General features: G+C 38.5%; 2 protein-coding genes across 8 annotated transcripts in view; both read right to left on the bottom strand.

Annotated features, from left to right (window-relative positions):
- The window catches only part of CEP70 (centrosomal protein 70), a 100112-nt gene that overhangs the window by 62175 nt on the left and 11787 nt on the right, over positions 1 to 26150 (bottom strand). For 4 of the 7 annotated variants that reach the window (XM_080798012.1, XM_080798014.1, XM_080798018.1 and 1 more), the window contains exons 3-6: positions 8803 to 8929; positions 6372 to 6462; positions 5121 to 5244; positions 4585 to 4765 (exon numbers count right to left, since the gene is read on the bottom strand). In XM_080798012.1, the coding sequence (XP_080654138.1) occupies positions 4585 to 4765; positions 5121 to 5244; positions 6372 to 6462; positions 8803 to 8817 (411 nt within the window). In that variant the 5' untranslated portion in view covers positions 8818 to 8929. Of the gene's footprint in view, positions 1 to 4584; positions 4766 to 5120; positions 5245 to 6371; positions 6463 to 8802; positions 8930 to 10607; positions 10699 to 26150 lie in introns of all 7 variants that reach the window. The other 3 variants (XM_080798013.1, XM_080798016.1, XM_080798017.1) reach the window with 3 other exon arrangements.
- On the bottom strand, positions 16531 to 17063 carry LOC308357199 (ATP synthase F(0) complex subunit C2, mitochondrial-like). The gene has a single exon (XM_080826667.1). The coding sequence runs from the start codon at positions 17010 to 17012 to the stop codon at positions 16575 to 16577; it is 438 nt and encodes a 145-aa protein (XP_080682793.1). The 5' UTR covers positions 17013 to 17063; the 3' UTR covers positions 16531 to 16574.

Below are 26150 nucleotides of genomic sequence, written 5' to 3'. Positions count from 1 at the left end.
CCTGGGTATTTTATTCATTTTGGTGTAATTATAAATGGAATTCTTAATTTTCTTTCTGCTACTTCATTATTAGTGTTAGAAACATAACCCATTTCTGTGAATTAATTTTGTATCTTACAACTTTACTGAAATCATTTATTTCTAATAGTTTTTTGATAGTCTCTTTTTTTTTAAAGATTTTATTTATTTATTTGACAGACAGAGATCACAAGTAGACAGAGAGGCAAGCAGAGAGTGGGGGGGAAGCAGGCCCACCACTGAGCAGAGAGCCCGATGCGGGGCTTGACCCCAGGACCCCGGGATCATGACCCAAGCTGAAGGCAGAGGCTTTAACCCACTGAGCCATCCAGGTGCCCCTCTGATAGTCTCTTTTTAAAATTTTTTTATTTCTCTGTTTGGCAGAGAGAGAGACACATCACAAGTAGGCAGAGAGGCAGGCAGAGGGAGAGGTGGAAGCAGGCTCCCCGCTGAGCAGAGAGCCCAATGCGCAGTTCAATCCCAGGACCCCGAGATCATGACCTAAGCTGAAGGCAAAGGCTTAACCCACTAAGCCGCTCAGGCACCCCAATAGTCTCTTTTTGAGAGAAAGAGAGCAAGTATCGGGGAGGGGAGAAGTGAGGAGGAGGGAGAGAGAACCTTAAGCAGGCTCCACGCCCAGTGCAGAGCCCAATGCAAGGATTGATTTCATGATCCTGAGATCATGACCTGCGCTGAAATCAAGAGTTGGACATTTAACTGACTGAGCCACCCAGGGACACTTTGATAGTCTTTATACATTTTCCATGTATAGTATCATGTATCTGCAAATAGTGACAGTTTAACTTCTTGCTTATCAATATGGACACCTTTTATTTCTTTTTCTTGTCTGACCGCTGTAGCTAGGACTTCCAGTGGCAAAGTTAACATTAGATTTTGAGAAAAGAATACATATTTTAATCTTTGAGGTAACCACTAAAAAGCAGTAAAAATCACTTTATTAATCAATATACTTCCTATGAATAGCACCATCATTTTTGCAAATAGGGAGAATTATATCCTGATACAGATCACACTGACTTGAAACTAAAAAATTATGTTTAGAAATTTAGAGAACCTAAGAGTTTATAAAACTATATCTAGGGGCGCCTGGGTGGCTCAGTGGTTTAAGCCTCTGCCTTCAGCTCAGGTCATGATCTCAGGGTCCTGGGATCGAGCCCCGCATCAGGCTCTCTGCTCAGGAGGAGCCTGCTTCCCCCTCTCTCTGCCTAGCTCTGATTTCTCTCTGTCAAATAAATAAAAAAAAATCTTTAAAAAAAAAAAATAAAACTATATCCAAAGTCAACACCCTAGTCTAAGTACAGAAAAAGAGAAACTATAAGGCAGAACATAAAAACTGGAAATATAAGATTATCTTTTGGTTTCTGCATTTCCCTAGCAATCTTTCAATATACTGTTGTCAAACATCCGTTGATTTCCTTGACTTCTCTGCCACGTACGTACAAGATCGACATTTTCTTTTTCTCAATTGCAAAACAAGCAACAGTAAAGCATTTTAAATTGGAAGCTGTATGCCAAAATAAGAAGAATGTCATAAATGGTGAAATAAGTGTTTTCCAGGAGTACTTTCCATCCTCCCCAAAAAGCACAGATTGACTAATATAAAACAGAATGTATGACTAGTCTGTAATGGTAATGGGACAATCGAACAACACTGTAGGGACCAAAATTCCTTGGGTTGACCAATCTCTGTTAATACTCTAAAGTATCCTTGCAGGACTTAAAAAACAAACAACTAATTTCAATTGATCAATTTAGCATAGGCAGTCTTCCCCCAACACCAGGTGTCCACACCCTAGTCCCAATTCTGTCTGACCCCTTCCAGGGCACATTGGAATATGAGACCTCAATTTATAAGCTATAATAAAAAATCTCTGGGATCTTAAATAGAAAGCTAATAATACCAAAAGTCATTTATGACACATGGAACTACTTGATGGAAAAATACAAGTCCTCCCTTACCAATGAACCCTCAAGTATCAGTTCTTTGCAGTGCCTGTCACACTGGTAAATTCATGCATCTTATGTTTCAATAATTTAACTTTGTAATTATTTATATATCAACCTCCTTGAAGAGATAAATAGATATCTTCCTAGAAAAATAGCACTTGTATCCTCCACCTCAACTCCCTCTGTCAACCAAGGACCTAGCACCTTTACAGCTCCTGATGGCTGCCTTCTCACATCAATAAGTTGATGTGTTAAATGGTCTTGGATTTCCACATGCCCTCTATCTGAAAGAAAGGTCAAAATCAATGCATATATAAATATTTCCAAAATCCCCCTCCTTTAGATAGACTTTATAATTTTATAATATTCCACTGATGAGGAAAACTACCTAACAAAGCCAACCTAAAAACATAGTATCTTAATGGTTGAGGATTCTGTTAACTGATAAGTAATAAAAACAGATTTGGCTGTCTTCTCTAGAGTTATGATCAAAACCAGCAGCTCTAGCACTGTGAACCCCAAGCTGGCAGCCTAAATGAGGGCAGAACAGCAACTGCCTCTGCCCTCATACCAGCACTCCCTGTGGTCTCTGACTGATTCTCTCTGACCCCTGGACTTGATATTACTCATCTGATCCTTTCAATGTTGCCAGCATAAACTGAACAGACATCTAGACCTGGCCTGATGACTACTGGTTCCTTTTAGGCAGCCTAAATCCCTGTGTGCTGTAGGTAAATACACTGTTGTGCCAACAAAAACAGCTTTAAGGATTTGATGTTCATTAAGATATAATATTTGTAAGGATCTGTAATAACTCATACAACTAAACATTATCACTACAAAACATTTATTTTCTTCTAATTATAACAAATTCCCATGTCGTAAAATAAGTTTTTTAAAATTAGAAAACAAAGCATTCAGTGTTACCATATTGATATTTATATAAAAAGAAAAGTAGCCAAACAACTTATAATCACAAAGGATATTCCATAAAAATGTTATGTAAATTTAATTCAATAACCCAAATATTTGAGCATCGACTACTGATAATAAAACAGGCTCTCTTAGCCTAAACAAGACAGACATAAATATTTGTCTTCATGGAGCTTACATTCTAACAAGGGAGATACATAAACAAAACAAATAAAGTATACAGTATGTTAGGATGTTGGATGATGGTAAGAACTATAGGTAAAATTTAAATCGGGGAAGGCACGATGATGTGTGGCAGATGGAACTGGTAACTGTAAATAAAGTACTCAAGAAAGGAATCCCTGAGAGATGGTGACATCCAAGAAAGGAGAGAACAAGCCATGCAGTTAAGTAGGAAAAAGCATGCAGTGCAAAGGAAAAAGAAAGAACAAAATGTACAAAGGCCCTGAGCTGAGAATTCTGTTCAAGGGAAATATTCAAGGATGAGCAAGAACATGGGGCAACTGGATGGCTTAGTGGGTTAAGTGACCGACTCTTGATTTCAGCTCAGGTCATAATCTCAAGGTTGTGAGATTGAGCCCTGCATTGGGCTCCATGCCGAGCATGGAGCCTGCTTAAGATTCTCTCACTCTCCCACCCCTCTTCCAACTGCTCACACCCATGCACACATGTGCTCTCTTTTATTTATTTTTTTTTAAAAGATTTTATTTATTTGCCAGAGAGAGAGAGAGAGTACACACAAGCAGGCAGAGAGGCAGGCAGAGGTAGTGAGAGAAGCAGGTTGCCCGCTGAGCAAGGAACCCGATGCGGGACTCGATCCCAGGACCCCGGGACCACGACCTGAGCCGAAGGGAGCGGCTTAACCAACTGAGCCACCCAGGTGTCCCATGTGCTCTCTTTTTAAAAAAAAAAAAAAAAAAAAAAAAAGGCAAGAATGTCAGTGTGACTGGAATAGAATAAGCAAGGAGTAAACTAGATGAAATTAGAAGGTAACAGGAAGCCAAATCATGTAGGATGTTAGAGGCCATGGTAAGACTTTTTGATTTTCCTCTAAAGAGGAAGGAAAGCCATTAGAGGTTTCTGAGCTACTATGTTTTCAGCTTAGCAAAAAAGGCAAGGGTGGAAACAGGGAGACCAGCACATAGGTAGGAGAGAAATGAAGGTAACCTGGACCAGAGTGAATACTAAAAAAATAAGTTTGGGGAAGAAATTCAGGAACTCCATTTTACATATAAAGTTCAAGATACCCATTAGACATTCAGTAGAGATATCAAATAGGTGCAAGTTATCAATCTGGAATTAGGGAAGATGCCTGGGCTACAAATTTAAAATTATGAATGAATTTATGTTATGCATTAGACTGAACATCACCAAGAGGGGCAGAATATATAGGAAAGAGAAAAGTCTAAGGAATGAGTACTGGGGAATCCCAGCACTAGCTGGATGGGAAGATAAGAAGAACCAGCAAAGGAATTAAAGAATGACCAGTGGGGTTAGAGGAAAACCAGAGGAGAGGATATTCTGGAAACCAAACAAAGAATTTTAAGAAGGCAACATTGATAGTTCAATAAGATAAAGACAACTGAATTAAGCAACATAGAAGTCACCTGTGACCTTAATAAGCTGCTTTAGTACTATCATCTATGAAAACACTTAAATCAATACCTGTAAAGCTCTACGCTCCTTTTGAAGATCTTCTATTATATTCTGTTGCTGGCAAACCCTATTTAGGGATTCATCCTCCAGTTCATCAATTTTGGACTTCACACTCTCCATAATTTGTTCCAAGTCATTAGCTCGTTGTTCATGATCCGCTGCTCGGCTTTGTTCTAACTGAAGTTCATTTCTAATAACAGACACACAATGCTTCCCTTAGTAATAAAAGTAAATCACATCAACAAACATGCCCATCTAACAACAATGAATTTCTAAAATTTCTTTGCATTCTTAAAATTTCCATCATATAGCACAAACCAACAGGAGAAATATAGGGCACCATTACATATCTAAGCTAAGCTATTACTATAAGATTTACCTAGTAAAAATATTTTTAAACTTAATATTTAATTAAAATAGAAAAATTTTTAAAAATTTTAAAAATTAAGATTAAAAAATCAAAAATTATTTTCAAGGCAATTATTTTAGAATGCATACTATGTATACATAAGCAATCCAAAAGAAAATTCTTTCTATTTTCTTACTTAAGCTGCTGATTAGTTTCTATGAGTTCCTGGATCATGTTCTGTTGGCGTGTTGTTTCTTCCACCAGTGTTTTCAAATTCTGCCTCATTCTTTGTGATGACTGTTTGTCAAAAACGATGAGATCTATATTTTTGGAATATAACACAGATGGTAAAAATAAATGTAAGGACCTATTTTATATTTTTATATTTTAGGAAGAGGCTTTCAATGAGGTTAAACAAAAACCTTATTGTTTAACCCTGCTCCCCTTCCCCCAGGGGATTCACTTAAAAACAAGTCCCGGAAACCAGCTCCAGGTAACAATGCCGGGATACAAAGGTGGGTCAGGCCAGGTGGAGACATCCGATCAGTGGGGGGTTGCATACTGTCTCCCTAGCAACCAAGGAGTATGGGACCCGCCCTTTGGGAACCCTTTTGGCGCCAATCCTAATCACGGTGTAATAGGCTGATTCAAATGTCTACTAGGGTAAATTATAATTCAATTGGTCACCTAGCATCACTGTGGAGTTTCCTGTGTGTGTTACAATCTCATTGGCCACCTGTGTGTGGCCAGGCCCGACCACATGGTCTTTGCCCTTAAAAGCTAGACTGTGAAACAGAGAAAGGTCGCCCTCTCTTGTAAGAGGTGCGGCCCCAAACGTTCGGTTAGATTCTTGATGCTTGGCGGGAAATAAAGCTTTGCTTGACCTTTGCTTTGTATCAGTCTCGCTCCTTTAATCACGGACCCGTTATTGGGGCATAACAATAAAAGGCAAAAAATTTTTAAGATTAAAAAGCTTTAATGAAATCTTGCCATTTACAACAACGTGGATGGAACTAGAGGGTATTAGGCTAAGTGAACTAAGTCAGAGAAAGATAATTCATATGATCTCTCTGATGTGAGGAATTTGAGAGGCAGGGCAGGGGTTCATAGGGGAAGGAAGGGAAAAATTAAACAAGATGGGACTGAGGAGGAAGACAAACCATAAGAGACTCTTAAATTCGGGAAACAAACTGAGGGTTGCTGGGGAATGGGGGAGAGGGATAGGGTGGCTGGGTGATGGACACTAGGGAGGGTGTGTGCTATGGTGAGCGCTGTGAATTGTGTAAGACTGATGAATCACCTGTACCCCTGGGGCAAATACTATATTATATGTTAATTAAAAAAAAGAAAAGATAAAAAGTTTTAAAAGGAAAAAGAAATTTTTTACCATAATGAGAAAGAATAGGATCTAGTGAGATTAGGAATATCAAGAATAGGATCTGGTTACCTTTAAGATCAGTTCTTTTGACTAGAGATAAAGGTGCTAAGCCATGCCTCATCAACAGCATATTTATGCTTTCCCATTCTGCTTCTTCCCGCTGTAATTATAAGGAGCAAGAAAAGGATTAACTTTAACATGTAAAGTGAAGAAACACCCTCTTGAATATAATTTCATTGTTTTCAGAATAATGGAAATTTTCCCCCAAAGTTTTGTAATATGAATTTTTATGCACATATAATGATTAAAATTAAAACAAATTTCTAACAAAATTAGCAGACCAAAAAGAATGCAAATAAGCACAAATAATTATATTACATAATTCCATACTCATACATACATACGGTCTTAATGGACAAATTAAAAAAAAACACCAATCAAAAACCACCTTGTAATTTCAGTGAACCAAACAGACCTTAGTTTTTTTTTTTAACTGAATCACACCAAGCCCTACTCAAAAGAAATAGCTGCAGGGTGCTTGGGTGGCTCAGTCAGTTAAGCATCCGACTTCAGGTCAGGTCATGATCTCAGAATCATGGGATCAAGCTCCACGCTGAGCTTCTCCCTTTCCCTCTGACCCTATTCCTGCTCCTGTGCGCACTCTCATTTTCTCTCTGAAATAAGTAAGATCTTAAAAACAGTCTGACCAAGGTTTAAAAAAAAAAAAACAAAAAACGAAAGAAACAGCTGCATATTAGGTCATATTAACTGAATAGTAAATAAATGCAAGTCACTCAGAAACAAGTATCACTTAATGAGTAGGGTCACCAAAAAAAAAAAAAAAAAAAAATCAAAACATCTGAATGGTCAAACCAATGATGCAGACAAGGTCCAACTATAAAAAGGAGTCTGTCCATCTAGGTAACTGATTCTAGTAGAATCACTCTGAGAGACACTCCCAAGTTTTGCATCTCTGATTCTAAATAAGTACTTATACCATAAACCTGAGAGGAGAATCCTAACTCTTTAGATTAAGTAAATAAAAACATAATAATGGGAAGAAAAAGATAAACACAATATTATACATAAATACCGATAAGAATAAAAATAGAGATGGTTTTTTAAAATTAGACATTTAGGGGGCGCCTGGGTGGCTCAGTGGGTTAAGCATCTGCCTTCGGCTCAGGTCATGATCTCAGGGTCCTGGGATCGAGCCCCGCATCGGGTTCTCTGCTCAGCAGGGAGCCTGCTTCTCTCTCTCTTTGCCTGCCTCTCTGCCTACCTGTGATCTCTGTCTGTCAAATAAATAAATATTTAAAAAAATAAATAAAAAAAAAATAAAATTAGACATTTAGGGCGCCTGGGTGGCTCAGTTGCTTGAGCAACTGCCTTCAGCTCAGGTCATGATCCCAGATCCCAGGATCGAATCCCGCATCGGGCTCCCAGCTCCATGGGGAGTCTGCGTCTCCCTCTGATCTCCTCGCTCATGCTCTCTCTCACTGTCTCTCTCTCAAACAAATAAATAAAATCTTCAAAAAAATAAATAAATAAAATAAAATTAGACATTTAAATCCATGATAATAGTTTATAAGTCATTTAATGATCAATTTGAAATCACTGTGTGAAGTGACTTACTTTTAAGTTATTAAAGTATATTTGAAAAGGTAATTTGAGTGAATTTTCAGGCAAAGTGCTTGAAAAATAAAATTTATACAATAGTTTTCACTAGTGATCTATAGTATTAAATACTATTATACCTTTAAGATTAATAATTTAGGTAATAGACAAAGTACACATAAAAGTGTTACAAAGTACATATAAAAGTATTACTCTCCACATCCAAATGCCCCTGAACATCAAAGAATCTCTCAAGACAAAAAAGAAACAAATTACCCTTGTGACAGCACTATTACTCACAGTGCCAAATCTTTCCTTTTGACTGCTGATTTTCTTCACCTTCTTTATCCTTTCCACACTTCTCCTCCCTCCTACACTCTTTTCCCTTACTTATGTTGTAGGTCTTCTGGTCACAAAGATTCATGACTCAGAATTAAAATTATTGAAGATAACTGGTTTGGCAGCCAAATGTGTGGGCATCTCAGTGTTAGTCTACTATGACTCATAAAAACCAAGTACTCTGTAAATAATGTTACATATTTTGAATGATCAAATGATATAAATATATATTGTTCTCTGATAACTCTCTTAAGAATAATGTAACTGTTTGAAAATTCTGAAGAGCCAGTAATGGTATTTTCTAAAGTATGTGTTACAGAACACTAATTAAATGTTCATGAGACTAATGTTAAATAAACAGGAAATACTGTATGCTAAAGCCTCTTTGTGAAGTCTGAGATTGATGAAATCATTAGATAATCTTTAACCCAAGATTTCCAAAATTATTTTACTAAAGAATCCTTTAAGATTTTTCATATATGTAGATATAATATTCTTTGGCACATACTTCAAGAAACACTGGCTTCAAATATTTTAAGTTTACCTGTTTTTCCGTCATGAGTGTGTTTGATGATTTACTAGACTCCTAGGCTTTAGGGGCTGCTGGAGATAATAGTATCTTTTGTAAAATTGGAAGAAGTAGATTGGCAAGAAAAAAATATTCACGTTGCCTAAATGAAAAAAGAAAAAGTGCAATAGGTGTTAAGGGAAATTATATTTAAAAGACTCTATAACTAGGGGCAACTGGGTGGCTCAGTCGTTAAAAGAACCTATTAGCTGTTCAGCAATTTAAGCCATTCCTGTGTCTCCTGTGCCAAAACTTACATGACTTCTTAGAAAGCTGATTTTAAGAATGATTAGAATAAACTCTATCTTAGTTCTCCTCTAGAAATAAAACATTATGGGTTTTACACACACACACACACACACACACACACACAGAGAGAGAGAGAGAGAGAGAGAGAGAGAGAGAGAGGGAGGGAGGGAGAGAACTATTTGTTTTGACTAGATAATGATCTTCTCAGGATTAGTAAGAAAAGTAGGCCGCCTGGCTGCCAGGTCAGTGTTTCTTCCAAAGCATCCTTCTACCCTCTTACGCTTCAGATAGCAAAATCCAACTAAACAATTTACTAGTCACCGTTAAGTCTGGCTTACAGGGTGTAGTCTTTCCACTTTATTTTCAGACAAACCTAATAACATGTTACAAAGTCTCAAATTCTGCCACTTTTGTACTTGATATCATACTATCTCCCCTTTAAGCTTTGGTCTCATTTAACAACTCAGTCACACACAATGTTAATCCCTCCTACTTTTACAACTCTTTCAGCTAGTTTTAACTTTTCATTAGAGAAATTTTCAGAAATACACAAAAATAGAGAAAGAATATAATAAACCCATGAATACAGCTCCAACATTCTTCCATTCTTATTTCTTCTTCATTTCTAATTTCTAATGTATACTGTGTATTTTATGTTAACTTCTCTTTATAATAATTTCTAATGTATACTATATAATTTCAAATACAAATTCTTTTTAAACACAATTTTAATACCATTATCACGTCAAATAAAACCAATAATTTCTTACTACCACTTATTACCTAGCCCAAGTTCTATTTCCCCCCAAATGTTCTAGAAATGTCTTTTTATTTTTTTTTTCCAAATCAGGATCCAGATGTCCACATGTGGCACTCTAAAGTTTCTTCTAATCTATAGCAGTGCCATCCCCTCTTTTTTTGTTGAAAAAATGGGTCATCAGTCTTGCAAAACTCCCCTTATTTCAGATTTGGCTTACTGGATCCTTATCTTTTAACCTATTTCTCCATCCCCTATAGTTCTTGTAAACTGGTTACATCTAGAGGCTTTATTAAATTCAGATTCAGTATTTTCTGGCAAAAATACTTCAGAGGTGGTGCTGTGTTCATTTTAACACCATCAAAAGTCAGCCATAATTTTAAAGATTTTTTGTTTTGTTTAGTTTTGTTAGAGAGAGAGGGAGGGAGAGGGAGAAGCAGGCTCTCTGCTGAGCCAGGAGCCTGTTGTGGGACTCAATCCAAGGACCCTGGGATTGTGACCTGAGACAAAGGCAGAAGCTTAAGCAACTGAGCCACCCAGGTGTCCCAAGAGTTGGCCAGAATTTTAAAGTGGGAAGAATACATCCTTGTAGACCAGACATAATGGTGGTTGATATCAATGAAAGATATTCCCTCAAAGAGTGTGGAGCCACATATTCTGACAATCTCCCTAACTACCACAATGGACTTCTTTCAAATCATCAAAATGTCATCTTTCCAGATTCAAGGCCTGGCCACTCTTATTCTATTCTTCACTTAGTTAACTCATACTTGACCTTCAGATCCTGACTCAGATTTCTTTCTTCAGGAAAAACTTCCCTAATCCCATGACCAGATCACGTCCTCGTGTTATATGTTCTTGTAGCACTATAAAGAATAAATTATAGAAGTTTACCATTCAGTGTCAGATGGCCTGAGTGACTACTAGCTTAACTATATAACTAGATGACATTGACAAACTCATTAACCTCTTTGAGCATTGATTTTTTCACCTGTAAAGAAAGAACACAGTAATACTTATATCTCATGGGTTAAATTAAGTCAGACAACATATAGAAAGTACTTAGAATGAGATATCCAGCATATAGGAACTTATAGATAAGTGGCAGTTGCTATATAAAAAGTATGCTAAAAAAATGGATCTTACCTTAATCATACAATCATATATTAGCTTAGATGTTTTCTACAAATTACTCAGATAATCACCTCATACATCTGTTTTACATAAACATGTCTAGGTAAGACTAAATTCTATGAAATACGTAGTCTCCTTTTGGTAATGGTGGAGTAGGCAGCTCTGTCTCCAAAGGCAACGAAGAAAGCTGAATAAAGTACATTAAATTCAGGGCGCTTGGCTGCTCACACAGTAGTGCACACAGCTCTTTATCTCAGGGTCATGAGTTAGAGCCCCCTCTTGGGGGCAGAGGTTACTTAAAAACAAACAAACAAACAAAAAACATTAAACTATTTTTCTTACAAGCATTAAAGAACTAACACAATAATGAGGAAGTACCAGGCAAAAAAAAAAATCGAGGAGATAGGAACCCATTTTTTCCCTAAAGGCATTTGGCAATCCAAAGAAAGAGCTGTGAAAATGCCATCCCCCAAACATTTAAAATTGTTAACTATAAAGACTACAATGTTCAGGATAAGGGTTAACTAGAAGCAAACTATCTGTACCATGAACTGAAACTGGTTCCACTCCTGAGTCATTCCAGTATCTCAAGAAAGTACCAAATTAAAAACGCTTTCATGGGGCACCTGGTGCCTCATTTGGTTAGCATCTGCCTTCAGCTCAGGTTGTGACCTCAGGGTCCTGGAATCAAACCCCACTTTGGGCTCTCTGCTCAATAGGGAGTCTGCTTCTCCCTCTCTCTGCCCCCCCACCCCTGCTCATGCTTGCTGTCTAATACATAAAATCTTTAAAAAAAAAATTTTTAAAAGAAAAAAAGTGCTTCCATGTACCTGGCAGAAGCAAATGAAATCTTCTCTGGAAAAGGGGCTTAAAATATCCCCACCAGAAAATCTTTCAAATACAACATCCAGCAAACAGTCAAAGATAACCAAGGCATATAGGAAATAAGACATAAAGAGACAGAAACAACAGTCAAAAGAAACCAACTAAGAAAGAAGGACTTCTGATATTGCAGTTATTAGGCATAGACAATAAAACAATTATGCTGACAATGTTCCAAGAAATAAAAATCAAAGCTTGAAACTTTTACTAGAGAACTGTAAACTGAAAAAGAAACAAAACAGGGCACCTGGGTGGCTCAGCTGGTTAAGAGACTGCCTTCGGCTCAGGTCATGATCCCGGAGTCCCAGGATCAAGTCCCACATCAGGCTCACAGTTCCACAGGGGAGTCTGTTTTTCCCTCTGACCTTCTCCCCTCTCATGCTTTCTCTCGCTCTCTCTCTCAAATAAAGAAGTAAATAAAATCTTAAAAAAAAAAAAGAAAGAAAGAAAAGAAAAAGATTTGAAAAAGAATAAACTAAAAATTTAGAACAAAAAATTATAATAGCTGAAAGTAAGATCTCAAATCACAGGCTTAAAGTAGATTAGAAAGCAGAAAAGAAAATTAAACAAGTAAATGAAAGGAAGGTAGAACAGATTCCATCTTTTTAGTTCTCTATGCTACATTCAGGAAAATACAGCAGACCTTCTACTTCAAATGGAGAGGATACATAAATAATTGGCATCCAAGAAATAGAGAAAAAAAATGAAGAAGCAGGATTTGAAGATATAATGGCAAAGAAATTTTGAGAGCCAGTGAAAGACATAAATCCACCAATTATAGAAGTCCAGCAAATTGCAAGCAAACAAAATAGAGGAAAAAAATCACACCTAGGCACATAATATTAAAGTACAGAAAAACAAAGACAGAAAAGCTCAAAAGGAATTATAGAAAAAAAATCATCTTCAAGGAGTGACAACTGAAATGTCAGCTAAATTCTTAGCAGTAGTAATGCAAACTAATATTGAACTAATATACTCGATGTGCTGAAAGAAAATAATTGCCAATCTAAAATTCTAAATCTAGTGAAAATATCCAATAATAAGGACATAGGACATTTTCAAGCAAACAAAACAAATCTGACAGAACTATTCTATAAAAAATTCTAAAGGAGATGCTTCATGCAAAAGATTGCTTGATTAAAAAGGCAAAAATGCAGAAAGGAATAAAGAGCAAAGAAATGAATACTGCAAAGAAACACTGACTACATAAAATAAGCTCTTATGAAGATTTAAAAATATACCTAAGGGCACCTGAGTGGCTCAGTCGGTTAAGCATCTGCCTTCAGCTCAGGTCATGATCCCAGGATTCTGGGATTGAGTCCCACATCAGACTCCCTACGTGACAGGAATTCTGCTTCTCTCTCTCCCTCTGCCCCTCCTCCCTCTTGTGCTCCCTCTCTCTCTCACCCTCTCTCAAATAAATAAAAACCTTTAAAAAATAAATAAAAATAAAACATAGCTAAAATGAACAATAACAAAATGTATTAGCTGGGAGTAGGGCAAATAGAATAACAGTGTTCCATTTTTGTTTATAATTCAGGAGGAAGATAAAGGCATCTTTTAATATCAGTATTTTGCAAATTAAGGATGCTTAAGAATTTCTGAAACAGCCACTGAAGAACAGAATTCGAATGTATAATTCCTAAGTAACAAAGGGGAAAAAAAAGGAACCATGAGGATGAATGAAAATAAATCTAAAGGAAAGAAACAGAGAACAAATGGAACAAAAATACAGATTTAAACTCACATCTGTAATCATATTGAATGTAAATAGATTAAATGCTCCAGTTAAAAGAGAAAGACTGTCGAGCTAGATTTAAAAAAAAAAAAGTCAAACTATATGTTTTTGAAAGAAAAAGACAACTAAAATATTTAAAAGCAATATACAATATGAACTTACAAAATGGTAAAGATAAAGAATAAAGAAAGGATTGATGGCATGGTAACAGCAAAGTTTTTAAATCTCTGAATGCCTATATTAAAACAAAACAACTAGGTATCAAAGAAAAAAAAACAGTATTTGTATCAAAACATAGGGACATAAATTGTCCCCCACAAACATTAAAATAGAAGTGGGTGGACACAAATCACTAAGGCTTCAAGAACTACAAGGTGTCAGCATCTGTGTAAGAAAACAAGAAAAAGCAACAGGCAGTATTTAACAGCTATAAAAACAGGAGGATTCCCAAATCATTAGTATTCACTAATATTCACTATTGCACTAATATGAAAACAGGAAGGGGTTTTGCCCTTGTGCCATAAGGACTATAGCTGCTGGAGTCCTATGAATGCTCAAAATTGACATGTAAGAACCCCATGACAGGGCCCACAGTTAGAAGACACTTCTGGGAATGGAACCAAAATTGAGCAAGACAGGGACAAGAGAGAGGAAGGGAAAATTGAGACCAAAGTGGGTTGGGTAACAGACCCAGGAAATCGCAGAAAACAAACTGCCATATTTTTTTAACACTACACAGAAGCAACAGAAGAGGGGATTCTGAGAAATCAGAATGGCTTTCCTGAATTCTATCCCACTGTAAAAGTCCAAGAAGAGAGAATTCTGGGAAGACTGCAGAGTAAAGAGTACCAGGAATTTGTCTCTGCACCTATACACCAATTGCACTGGCAGATTCTATCTCAAGTAAGTATTTTAGAACTCTGTGGAGTCTACTGAGGTTTGCAAATTCCAGGGAAAACTAGAATGACAATTTGTGGTTAATTACAATTTTAGCTCTTAGCACAGTAATACCCATTCCCCACCCCCATTCCCACAACTGGCAGCTGTACAGCATACCAGGAGCAACTTGCCCCCAGGTCATGTAGGGTAAACAAAAAGAACCCTTTGCTCCAAATATCAGGGTTCTGTGATCTGATCAGTGATTATTACTTCTAACTTCAGAGAAGAAAAGAAGCTAAGTGACTTCCAGGAAATTTAAAGAGCCATTGTCCTTTTCTTTTCCCCTTCATTGTTCTGTCTTCACCCTTTTTGGGAGTCAGACACTGAAGACTACACATTTAAAAGCAAAGGCACATTTGGGAAATTATAAAGTCACAGCACATGCTAAGGGAAGGGTGCAAGCTGAAAAAAACCTGAGAAAACCTTAAGTTTACACCTCAGGTTGATCCTTGGCACAGATACAGACTACAACAATCAAAAAACAAAAACAAAATCCAGCAAACACTGGTGAAGGAGAAGAATCTGATTTTCAGAAATCACCACATTATTAGATTCAAATGTCCAGTTTCCAACAAAAAAGTAACAAACATGAAAAGCATCAGGAAAGTATGGCGCATTGAAAGGAAAAAAAAATTAACAGAAACTATCCATGGGGAAGAAAGGGGGGAAAAAAAAAACTTGATGGCAGATCTACTAGACAAAGATTTTAAAACAACCATCTTAAAAAACTAAAGGAAGATGTGAAAACAAACAATATATGAACAAAATGGAAATCTCAATAAAGAGATGAAAAACCTAAAAAAAATTTAAAAAGAAGGGCACCTGGCCAGCTCAGTCAGTTGAGCATCCAATTCTCGGTTTTGGATCATGATCTCATGGGCCATGGGACTGAGCCCTGTGTCAAGCTCCCCACTCAGTGGAGAGTCTGTTTAAAAGATTCTCTTCCTCCACCCCTCCCCCATTCTTACACTCACTCTCTCTAAAATAAATAAATAAAAGTCTTTTTCAAAAAATAAGGGAAGGAAAGGAAAAATAAAATAAGATAAAAACAGAGAGGGAGACAAACCATAAGAGATTCTTAACTATGGGAAGCAAACTGAGGGTTCCTGGATGGGAGGTGGGTAGGGGGATGGGGTAACTGGGTGATGTCCATGAAGGAGGGCACTTGATGTAATGAGCACAACTTGATGCAACATAACCGATGAATCATTAAATTCTCCCCTAAAACTAATAATACACTGTATGTTAACTAAGTTGAATTTAAATTTTAAACATTTTTTTAAAGAAAAAATTGTTTTAAAGAAAAAGAGGGGCGCCTGGGTGGCTCAGTGGGTTGAAGCCTCTGCCTTCAGCTCAGGTCATGATCCCAAGGTCCTGGGATCGAGCCCTGCATCAGGCTCTCTGCTCAGCAGGGAGTCTGCTTCCCCCTGCCCCACCTCTGCCTACCTCTCTGCCTACTTGTAATCTCTGTCTGTCAAATAAACAAATAAAATCTTAGTTAAAAAAAAGAATTATTGGTTTATGTTTTGGGACACACATGTATAAACATATAATCATGTGACAACAACTGAAAGAGGTGGGGCTGTAACTGTATAAAGAGCAGAGTTTTTGCATGTTATTTGAATTAAGCTGTTATAAATTCAAATTAGAGTGTTATAATTTGAGGATGTTAAATGTAATCTTCATAACAACAAAGAAGACAGTGATAGAATATATACAAAAAGAAATAAAGGAATTTAAATATTGCACTCAATAACATCAACTAAACACAAAAAGACCAGTAATACAGAAAATGAGGAACAGGAAAGCTATAAGACAATATAAAAAATAGCAAAATGACAGAAGTAAGTCCTTACTAATCAGCAATTACTTTAAATGTAAATGGATTAAACTCTTTTTTTTTTCTTATTAATACAGTATTTTTGTCTTCCCTCTGTCAAACCCTGAGCCAACCACTTTCCCCAGGCTGCCTGGGGAGGTATAGGAAAAGGAATATACAGGGCAGATGAAACACGGGAGAAAGACCTATGGGAGGTGGAGACGGCTCCTTCACATGGCAAAGAGGATGAGAAAGGACACCATCAGGCAAAAGAGCCCCATGGCCTCCGAGAGGGCAAAGCCCAGAATGGCGTAGGAGAAGAGCTGTTGCTTCAGAGAGGGATTCCTGGCATAACCAATGATGAGACTCCCAAACACAGTCCTAATTCCAGCCCCAGAGCCAGCCACCCCTACCGTGGCAGCCCCAGCCCCAATGAACTTGGCTGCTGTATCGATGTCCCTTGAAATGGTGCTGGTTTGGAAGCTGTGGCTAGGAATAAATGAGGTCAGGGGACATGGGGCTGCCAAGATGCTGAGGCCCTTATAAGGTGCCTCATCTGTCAGTGTCTCGGGTGGTTTTAGCACCACTGCAGGCAGTGATCGGCTCAACAGCTGAGAGGTGCTCCTGACCAAGAACGGGGTGGAGACGAACTTTGCACAGGCATACATTTTCAGGGGATGAGGGGCTGTGGCAGGAGAGCTGCTCCCAGGGCCGAGAAGACAGAGAGCTGGACTAAACTCTTGACAGACTGGCAGAATGGACAAAAATAAGATCCAACTATATGCTATTTAAAACAGAGTAAGTTTAGGGTGCCTGGGTGGTTCAGTGGGTTAAGCCTCTGCTTTCAGCTCAGGTCATGATCTCAGGGTCCTGGGATTGAGCCCCACATTGAGCTCTCTGCTCAGCAGGGAGCCTGCTTCCCCCTCTCTCTCTCTCGGCCTGTCTCTCTGCCTACTTGTGATCTCTCTCTCTGTCAAATAAATAAATAAAATATTTTTTAAAAAATAAAATAAAATATAACAGACTAACTTTAGATCTAAAGACACAAAGCATTTGTAAGTGGAAGAATGGTAGAAGATACTCCATGCTAATAAGAACCAAAAGAGAGCAAGGGTGGCTATATTAATATCAGACAAAACAGACCTGAAATTAAAAAATTACAAAAGACAAAGGACATTACATATTAATAAAAGGTACACTACAGCAAGAAGAGATAGCAGTTATAAAAATGAATACACTTGGGCGCCTGGGTGGCTCAGTGGATTAAAGCCTCTGCCTTTGGCTCAGGTCATGATCTCAGGGTCCTGGGATCGAGTCCCGAATTGGGTTCTCTGCTCAGCGGAGAGCCTGCTTCCTTCTCTCTCTCTCTCTCTCAGCCTGCCTCTCTGCCTACTTGTGATCTCTGTCAAATAAACAAATAAAATCTTTAAAAAAAAATGTATACACTTAATAACACGATCAAGGCACATTCAGCAAAAATTGACAGAACTGAAGGAAGAAGTCATTCTATAATAATAGTTGGAGACTTTAATACCAATAACAGAACTCTCAATAACAGAACACTAGGCATTGGGGAGCCTGGGTGGCTCAGTGGGTTAAAGTCTCAGCCTTCAACTCGGGTCGTGGTCCCGGGGTCCTGGGATCGAGCCCTGTGTCGGACTCTCTGCTCAGCAGGGAGCCTGCTTCCCTTCCTCTCTCTCTGCCTGCCTCTCTGCCTACTTCTGATCTCTGTCAAATAAATAAATAAAATCTTTAAAAAAAAAAAAAAAAAAACAGAACACCAGGCAAAAGATAAGTAATGAAACAGGAATTGAACATAATAAACCAGAGCTAAGAGATTTATAAAGAACACTACAATCGGGACGCCTGGGTGGCTCAGTTGGTTAAGCGGCTGCCTTCGGCTCAGGTCATGATCCCAGCGTCCTGGGATCGAGTCCCACATCGGGCTCCTTGCTCCGCAGGGAGCCTGCTTCTCACTCTGCCACTCTGTCTGCCTGTGCTCGCTCTCTCTCTCTCTCTCTCTCTCTGACAAATAAATAAATAAAATCTTTAAAAAAAAATTTATAAAGAACACTACAATCAACAAAAACAGAATACATTGCCTTCTCAAGTGTACATGAGACTTCTTCCAGGACAGACTATATATGGTAGGCCACAAATTAAGTCATAACAGATTTTAAAAGGTAGATCATAGAAAGTACATTCTCAGACCACAACAGGATAAAGTTAGAAATCAACAACAGAAGGAAAATGGAAAACTCAGAAATTTGTGGTAATTAAGCAATACACTCAACCAAACAATAGATCAAAGAAGAAATCACAAGAACAAGATAAATAAGAAAATACTTAGAGGGGAACCTGGGTGGCTCAGTCGGTTAAGGGTCTGTTTTTGGCTTAGGTCATGATCTAAGGGTCCTGGGACTGAGCCCCAAGTTGGGCTCTCTGCTCAGTGGAGAGTCTGCTTCTCCCTTTACCCCTCACCCTGCTCATGCTTGCACTCTCTCTCTCTCAAATAAAGAAGATCTTTAAAAAAACAAAAGATGTGGGGCACCTGGGTGGCTCAGTGGGTTAAGCCTCTGCCTTTGGCTCAGGTCATGATCCCAGGGTCCTGGGATCAAGCCCCGAATCAGGCTCTCTGCTCAGCAGGGAGACTGCTTTCTCCTCTCTCTACCTGCCTCTCTGTCTACTTGTGATCTCTGTCTGTCAAATAAACAAAATCTTAAAAAAAAAAAAAAACACCACAAAAGACGAAAGAAAGAAAAAATACTTAAAGATTAAGAAAAACAAAAATAGGGGCATCTGGCTGGCTCAGTCAGAACATGAGACTCTTGATCTCTCATGGTCATGAGTTTGAGCCCCACCTTGTGTGTAGAGATTACTTAAATAAAACTTAAAAACAAAAACAAAATAAAAAATACAAATACCAAACCTATGGGACTCAGTGAAAGCAGTGATGGGGGAAATCTGTAGCTATAAACATTTACATTATAACAGAGGCTCTTACTGCTAGGATAAATGAGGCAGAAGAGAGAATTAGTGATATAGAAGACCAAATGATAGAAAATAAAGAAAGCTGAGAAAAAGAGAGATAAACAACTACTGGATCATGAGGGGAGAATTCAAGAGATAAGTGATACCATAAGACAAAACAATATTAGAATAATTGGGATAGGGGCACCAGTTGTTAAGCGTCTGCCTTCAGTTCAGGTCATGATCCCAGGGTCCTGGGATCAAGCCCCACATCAGGCTCCCTGCTTCTCCCTCTCCTACTCCCCCTGCTTGTGCTTCCTCTCTCACTGTCTCACTGTCCAATAAATAAATAAATAAAATCTTACAAAAACAATAATTGGGATCCCAAAAGAAGAAGAAAGAGATAAGATAAAGCTGTCATCATCAAGACAGTATGGTATTGGCACAAAAACAGACACACAGATCAATGGAACAGAACAGAAAGCCCAGAAATGGACCCTCAATGCTATGGTCAACTAATCTTCGACAAAGCAGCAAAGAATGTCCAATGGAAAAAAGACATTCTCTTCAACAAATGGTGTTGGGAAAATTGGACAGCCACATGCAGAAGAATGAATCTGGACCATTTCCTTACAGCACACACAAAAATAGACTCAAAATGGATGAAAAACCTCAATGTGAGACAGGAATCCATCAAAATCCTTGAGGAGAACACAGGCAGCAACCTCTTCGACCTCAGCTGCAACAACTTCTTCCTAGAAACATCGCCAAAGGCAAGGGAAGCCAGGGCAGAAATGAACTATTGGGAATTTGTCAAGATAAAAAAGCTTTTGCACAGTAAAGGAAACAGTCAACAAAACCAAAAGACAACCAGCAGAATAGGAGAAGATATTTGTAAATGACATATCAGATAAAGGGCTAGTATCCAAAATCTATAAAGAACCTATCAAACTGAACACCCAAAGAACAAATAATGCAATCAAGAAATGGGCAGAAGACATGAACAGACATTTCTCCAAAGAAGGCATCCAGATGGCCAACAGACACATGAAAAAGTGCTCAGCCTCTCTCAGCATCAGAGAAATACAAATCAAAACCACAATGAGATACCACCTCACACCAGTCAGAATGGCTAAAATTAACCAGGAAATGACAGGTGTTGGTGAGGATCCAGAGAAGGGGGAACCTCCTACACTGTAGGTGGGAATGCAAGCTGGTGCAGCCACTCTGGAAAACAGTATGAAGGTTCCTCAAAAAGTTGAAAATAGAGCTACCCTTCAATCCAGCAATCGCTCTACTTGGTATTTACCGTAAAGATACAAATGTAGTGATTGGAAGGGGCACATGCACCCCAATGTTTATAGCAGCAATGTCCACAATAGCCAAACCGTGGAAAGAGCCTAGATGTTCATCAGATGAATGGATAAAGAAGATGTGGTGTGTGTGTGTATATATACACACACACACACACACACACATATATGCATACATACATACACACACACATACAGTGAAATACTATGCAGAACTGGGGTTTCAAACTAGTTTCAAAAAAACCCCAAATCTTGCCATTTACAATGACATGGATGGAACTAGAGGGTATTAAGCTAAGGGAAATAAGTTAGAGAAAGACAATTGTCATATGATCTTACTGATATGAAGAATTTGAGAAACAAGACAGAGGATCATAGGGGAAAGGAGGGGAAAATGAAACAAGATGAAACCAGAGAGGGAGACAAACCATAAGACACTCATAATCACAGGAAACAAATGGAGGGTTGCTGGAGGGGAGGCAGGTGAGAGATATGGGGTGGCTGGGTGATGGACACTGTGGAGGGTATGTGCTATGCTGAGCGCTGTAAATTGTGTAAGACTGATGAATCACAGACCTGTACCCCTGAAACAAATAATACATTTATGTTAATAAACAAACAAACAAAAAAATAGTTCAACGTATGAAAAGCAATCAATGTAATGGACTACATTAATGCAATGAGGGACAAAAAAACCCCATGATCATCTTAATTGATACAAAAAAAGCATTTGACCAAACTGAACACCCTTTCATGATATGAAAAAAAAACACTGAACAACCTAGAAAAAGAACAAATCTAGCTTGGGGCACCTGGGTGTCTCAGTCAGTTGAGCATTCAACTCTTGGTTTTGGTTCAGGTCATGATCTCAGGATTGTGAGACTAAGCCCCCTGTCAGACTCCACGCTCAGTGAGTAGTCTGCTTGAGATTCTCTCCTTCTCTCTCCCTCTGTCCCTCCTCTACACTTGCACACACACACTCTGTCTAAAATAAATAAAATCTTCACAAAGAAAAAAAAATCTACCTCAACATAATAAAAGCCACATATGAAAACCTACTGTGAACATCATATTTAATGGTCAAAGATTGAAAGTTTTTCCTCTAAGATCAGAAACAAAGCAAGGATTTCCACATTCACCACTTCTATTCCATATATTTCTGGAAGGTCTAGCCAAAGCAATTAATCTAGAAAGGGAAATCTAGAAAAAGGTGACCAAATTGAAAATGAAGAAGTAAAATTACCCGTTTGAGGGTGATATAATCTTATATGTAGAACACCCTAAAGAGTCCACCAAAAAAACCAAAAACCTGTTAGAATAAATGAATTCAACAAAAAACTAGGATGTAAGGTCAACACACAAAAATCAGCTACATGTCTATACACCAACAATAAACAATTCAAAAGGTAACTTAAGAACACAATTCCACTTACAATAGCATTAAAAGAAATAAAGTAATTAAATATAATCAAAGAGGTCAAAGACCTGTACAATCAAGACTGTAAAACACTGATCAAAGAAATTAAAAAACCAAACAAATGGAAAAACATCCTATGCTCATGGATTGGAAGACTTAGTATTAAGATGTCAATAGTGCCCAAAGCAGTATACACAACCAATGCAATCCCTATCAAAATCCCAATGACTTTTTTTGCAGAAATAAAAATCATTCTAAATACACAGGGACTCTCAAGGGACCACAAATGGCCAAGACAGTCTTGAAAAAGAACAAATCTGGAGGACCTATGCTTCCTGATTTCCAAATTCACAGTAAAGATACAGAAATTAAAAGTGTGGTACTGGCATAAAGACGGACATAGAAACCAATGGAGTAGAATAGATAAGCCAGAAATAATTCTCCACCTATATTATCAAAAGATTTTCTTTCTTTCTTTTTTTTTTTTTTAAGATTTATTTCTTCATTTTAGAGAGAAAAAGTGAGAGCGAGTATGGGGAGGGGCAGAGGGAGAGAATCCTGAAGCAGGTGCCCTGCTGAGCAAGAAGCCCAGCACAGGGCTGGATCTCAGAACCCAGGAGATCATGACCCATGAGATCATAAACAGCGCTGAAACAGAGCTGGAGGCTTAACCTACTGAGCCACCTAGGGACCCTGAAAAGATTTTCAACAAGAATGCCAAAATCGTTCATGGAGAAGTACGGTGTCTTCAATAAATGGTTCTGGGAAAACTGGACATCCACATGCAAAAGAATGAAGCTGGACCCTTAACTAACACCATATACAAATATTAACTAAAAACAGATCAAAGACCTAAACATAAGAGTCAAAACAATAAAACTCTTAGAAGAAATTATAGGGTAAAATTCCACAACACTGGATTTGGTTGTGATTTCTTGGATATGACACAAGAAGCACAGGAAACAAAAGAAAAAACAAATTGAACTTCACAAAAATTAAAACTTTAGTGCATCAGGGCACCTGGGTGGCTCAATCTTTAAGTATCTGCATTTGGCTCGGGTCGTGATCCCAGGGTCCTGGGATGGAGCCCAACCTCAGGCTCCCTGCTCAGTGGGAGGCCTGCTTCTCCCACTCCCTCAACCTGTATTCCCTCTCTCACTGTGTCTCTCTCTGTCACATAAATAATTTAAAAACTTAAGTGCATCAAAAGATACTATCAAAAGTATCTTTTGATAGTAAGTAAAAAGGCAACCCACTGAATGGGAAAAAATATTTCCAAATCATATATGTGATAAGGAATTAATATCCAGAATAGAGAACCCCTAACACTGAATTTTTAAAAAATCTGAATAAAAAATGGGCATGTAAGGGCCTATTTAACCAGAGCAATTCCATCTTGGATTCAACAGTCATTTTGTTGTTTATGCAGTAAAACTTAAACTGACCCTGTCCCCCCCCCCCCACCCCAGGGGACTTACTTAAAAGCAAGTCCGGGAAACCAGTCCCAGGTAACAAAGCCCAAATACAAGGGTGGGTCAGGCCAGGTGGAGGTATCCAATCAGTGGGGGGGCATACTGTCTCTCTAGCTACCAAGGAGTGTGGGTCCTGCCTTTTGGGCGCCAATTCTGACCAAAGTGATAGGCTAGTTCAAATATCTACTAGGATAAATCATAATTCAATTGGTCACTTATGTGTGACCTAGCATGACTTGTGCAGCTTTCTCTGTGTGTTACAATTTCATTGGCCACCCATGCGTGGCCAGGCCCAACCACATGGCCTTTGCCTTTAAAAGCTAGTCTGTAAAGCAGAGAGGGGTTGCCCTCTCTGTAAGAGGCACGCCCCGGCCAGTCGGTTTGATTCTTGATGCTTGGCGCGAAATAAAGCTTTGCTTGACCTTCGCTTTGTATCAGTCTCACTCCTTTAACCACGGACCCATTATTGGGGGATCTTTCAGACAAAGAACTTGACATGCAAATGGCCAATAAAAACTTGAAAAGATATTCAACTTCACTACCTATTAGACAAATGCAAATCAAAATGCTATGGCAAAAAAAAAAAAGATAAATGTAAATCAGAACTACAATGAGCTACCACCTCACATCCATTAGACTACTATCAAGAAAACAAAAAGTACCAAGTATTGGCAAGAATGTGAAAAAACTGGAGGGTAGGAAAAGAATAAATGAAACAAGATGGGATCGGGAGGGAGACAAACCATAAGTGACTCTTAATCTCACAAAACAAACTGAGGGTTGCTCAGGGGAGAGGGGTCGGGGGAGAGGGGTTGGGAGAGGGGGGTGGGGTTATGGACATTGGGGAGGGTATGTGCTATGGTGAGTGCTGTGAAGTGTGTAAACCTGGCGATTGACAGACCTGTACCCCTGGGGATAAAAATACATTGTATGTTTCTAAAAAAATAAAAGTAAAATAAAATAAAAAAATCAGAAAACCAAAAAAAAAAAAAAAAAGAATGTGGAAAAACTGAAATCCTTGTGCACTACTGTGAAAAACAGTATGGTAGTTCTTCAAAAAAAATCAAACAATCATCATATGATCCAGCAATTCTACTTCTGGGTATATACTCAAAAGAATTAAAAACATGGTCTCAAAAAGGTATCTGTATTCCCATGTTCATAGCAGCATTATCCACAACACCAAAAACGTGTAAGAAACCCAAGCGTTAATCAACAGATGAATGGATAAGCAAAATATGATATATCCATACAACAGAATATTATTCAGCTTTAAATAGGAAGGAAATTTTGACATATATTGCAGCATGAGTGAACCATGAGGACATTAGTCACAAAAAGACTAATTCTATATGATTCCATTTACATTACATAGAGCAATCAAAATCATAGCAACTGAAAGCAGAATGGCAGTTACCAGGCCAGGCTTTGAGGGATGGGAGACTTAATGTCTAATGGGTATAGAGTTTCAGTTTCACAAGATGAAAAGGGTGCTGGGTGCCTGGCTGGCGCAGTTGGAAAAGCATGGGACTCCTGATCTTGGGATTGTAAGTATAAGCCCCGCTATTAGGTGTAGAGACTGCTTAAAATAAATAAATAAATCTTAAAAAAAAAAAAAAAAAAGTTCTGTAGATGGATCGGGGTGAGGGTAGCACATTATGAATATATGTAATATCACTGAACTAAATGTACATTTAAACAATGGTTAACACGGTTATAGTTTAAGTTCTAACAGTTATTCTTCTTTTTTGTAATGCAAGTGCCTGACTTAAGCTTTGACTGTGAAGAGATCCATTTCAAAGACGGCTCTCTCCAATAAACATAGCGCCAACCACAAGACTAAAGAGCTAGGCCACCTCCCACAACTGAGGCACTATTGTTTTAGTGACCTTGGTTGATTTTGATAACTGGACATTTGAGCCACTTGTTTCCGCCCCCCCTTCACACTTTAAATTCCCTCTCTTATGTTTTAAATGCACCAATAAAGAGTGAGACTGGGGGTGCCTGGGTGGCTCAGTGGGTTAAGCCGCTGCCTTCGGCTCAGGTCATGATCCCAGGGTTCTGGGATCAAGCCCCACATAGGGCTCTTTGCTCAGCAGGGAGCCTGCTTCCCCCTCTATCTCTGCCTGCCTCTCTGCCTGCCTCTCTGCCTACTTGTGATCTCTGTCTGTCAAATAAATAAATAAAATCTTAAAAAAAAAAGAGTGAGACTGCAGACCCATGCCTGGAAGTGTGAGGGAAAATGGTAGAGTAGGAGGATCCTGAGTTCACCTTGTCCCACAGACACACTGAGGCAACAACTACAGCTATGCAATTAACTCTGAAAATGATCTGAAGACTGACAGAACAGATCTTCCACAGCTAGTCATAGAGAGAAAGCCACACAGAAAAGGGTAAGAATGGGCAGAGATGCAGTTGGGAACCAACCCCCTGGTAAACTAACCACAAACAGGAGGGGACATCAAAGCATGAAAAGCAAGAGGATCAGACCCCACACCAGGTAACTCCCTAGAACGGGGAATACTAGGAAGACAAATCAGCTTAACATCGGGCTTTGAGGGGCACCGAGGTGACTCAGTTGGTTAAGTGTCTGCCTTCAGCTCAGGTCATGATCCTAGAGTCCTGGGATTGAGC

This window comes from Martes martes (assembly GCF_963455335.1).
Source record: "Martes martes genome assembly, chromosome: 1".
Lineage (NCBI taxonomy): Eukaryota > Metazoa > Chordata > Mammalia > Carnivora > Mustelidae > Martes > Martes martes.
Note: the sequence above shows the minus strand (reverse complement) of the source record. Positions and strands in the feature narration are given on the sequence as shown.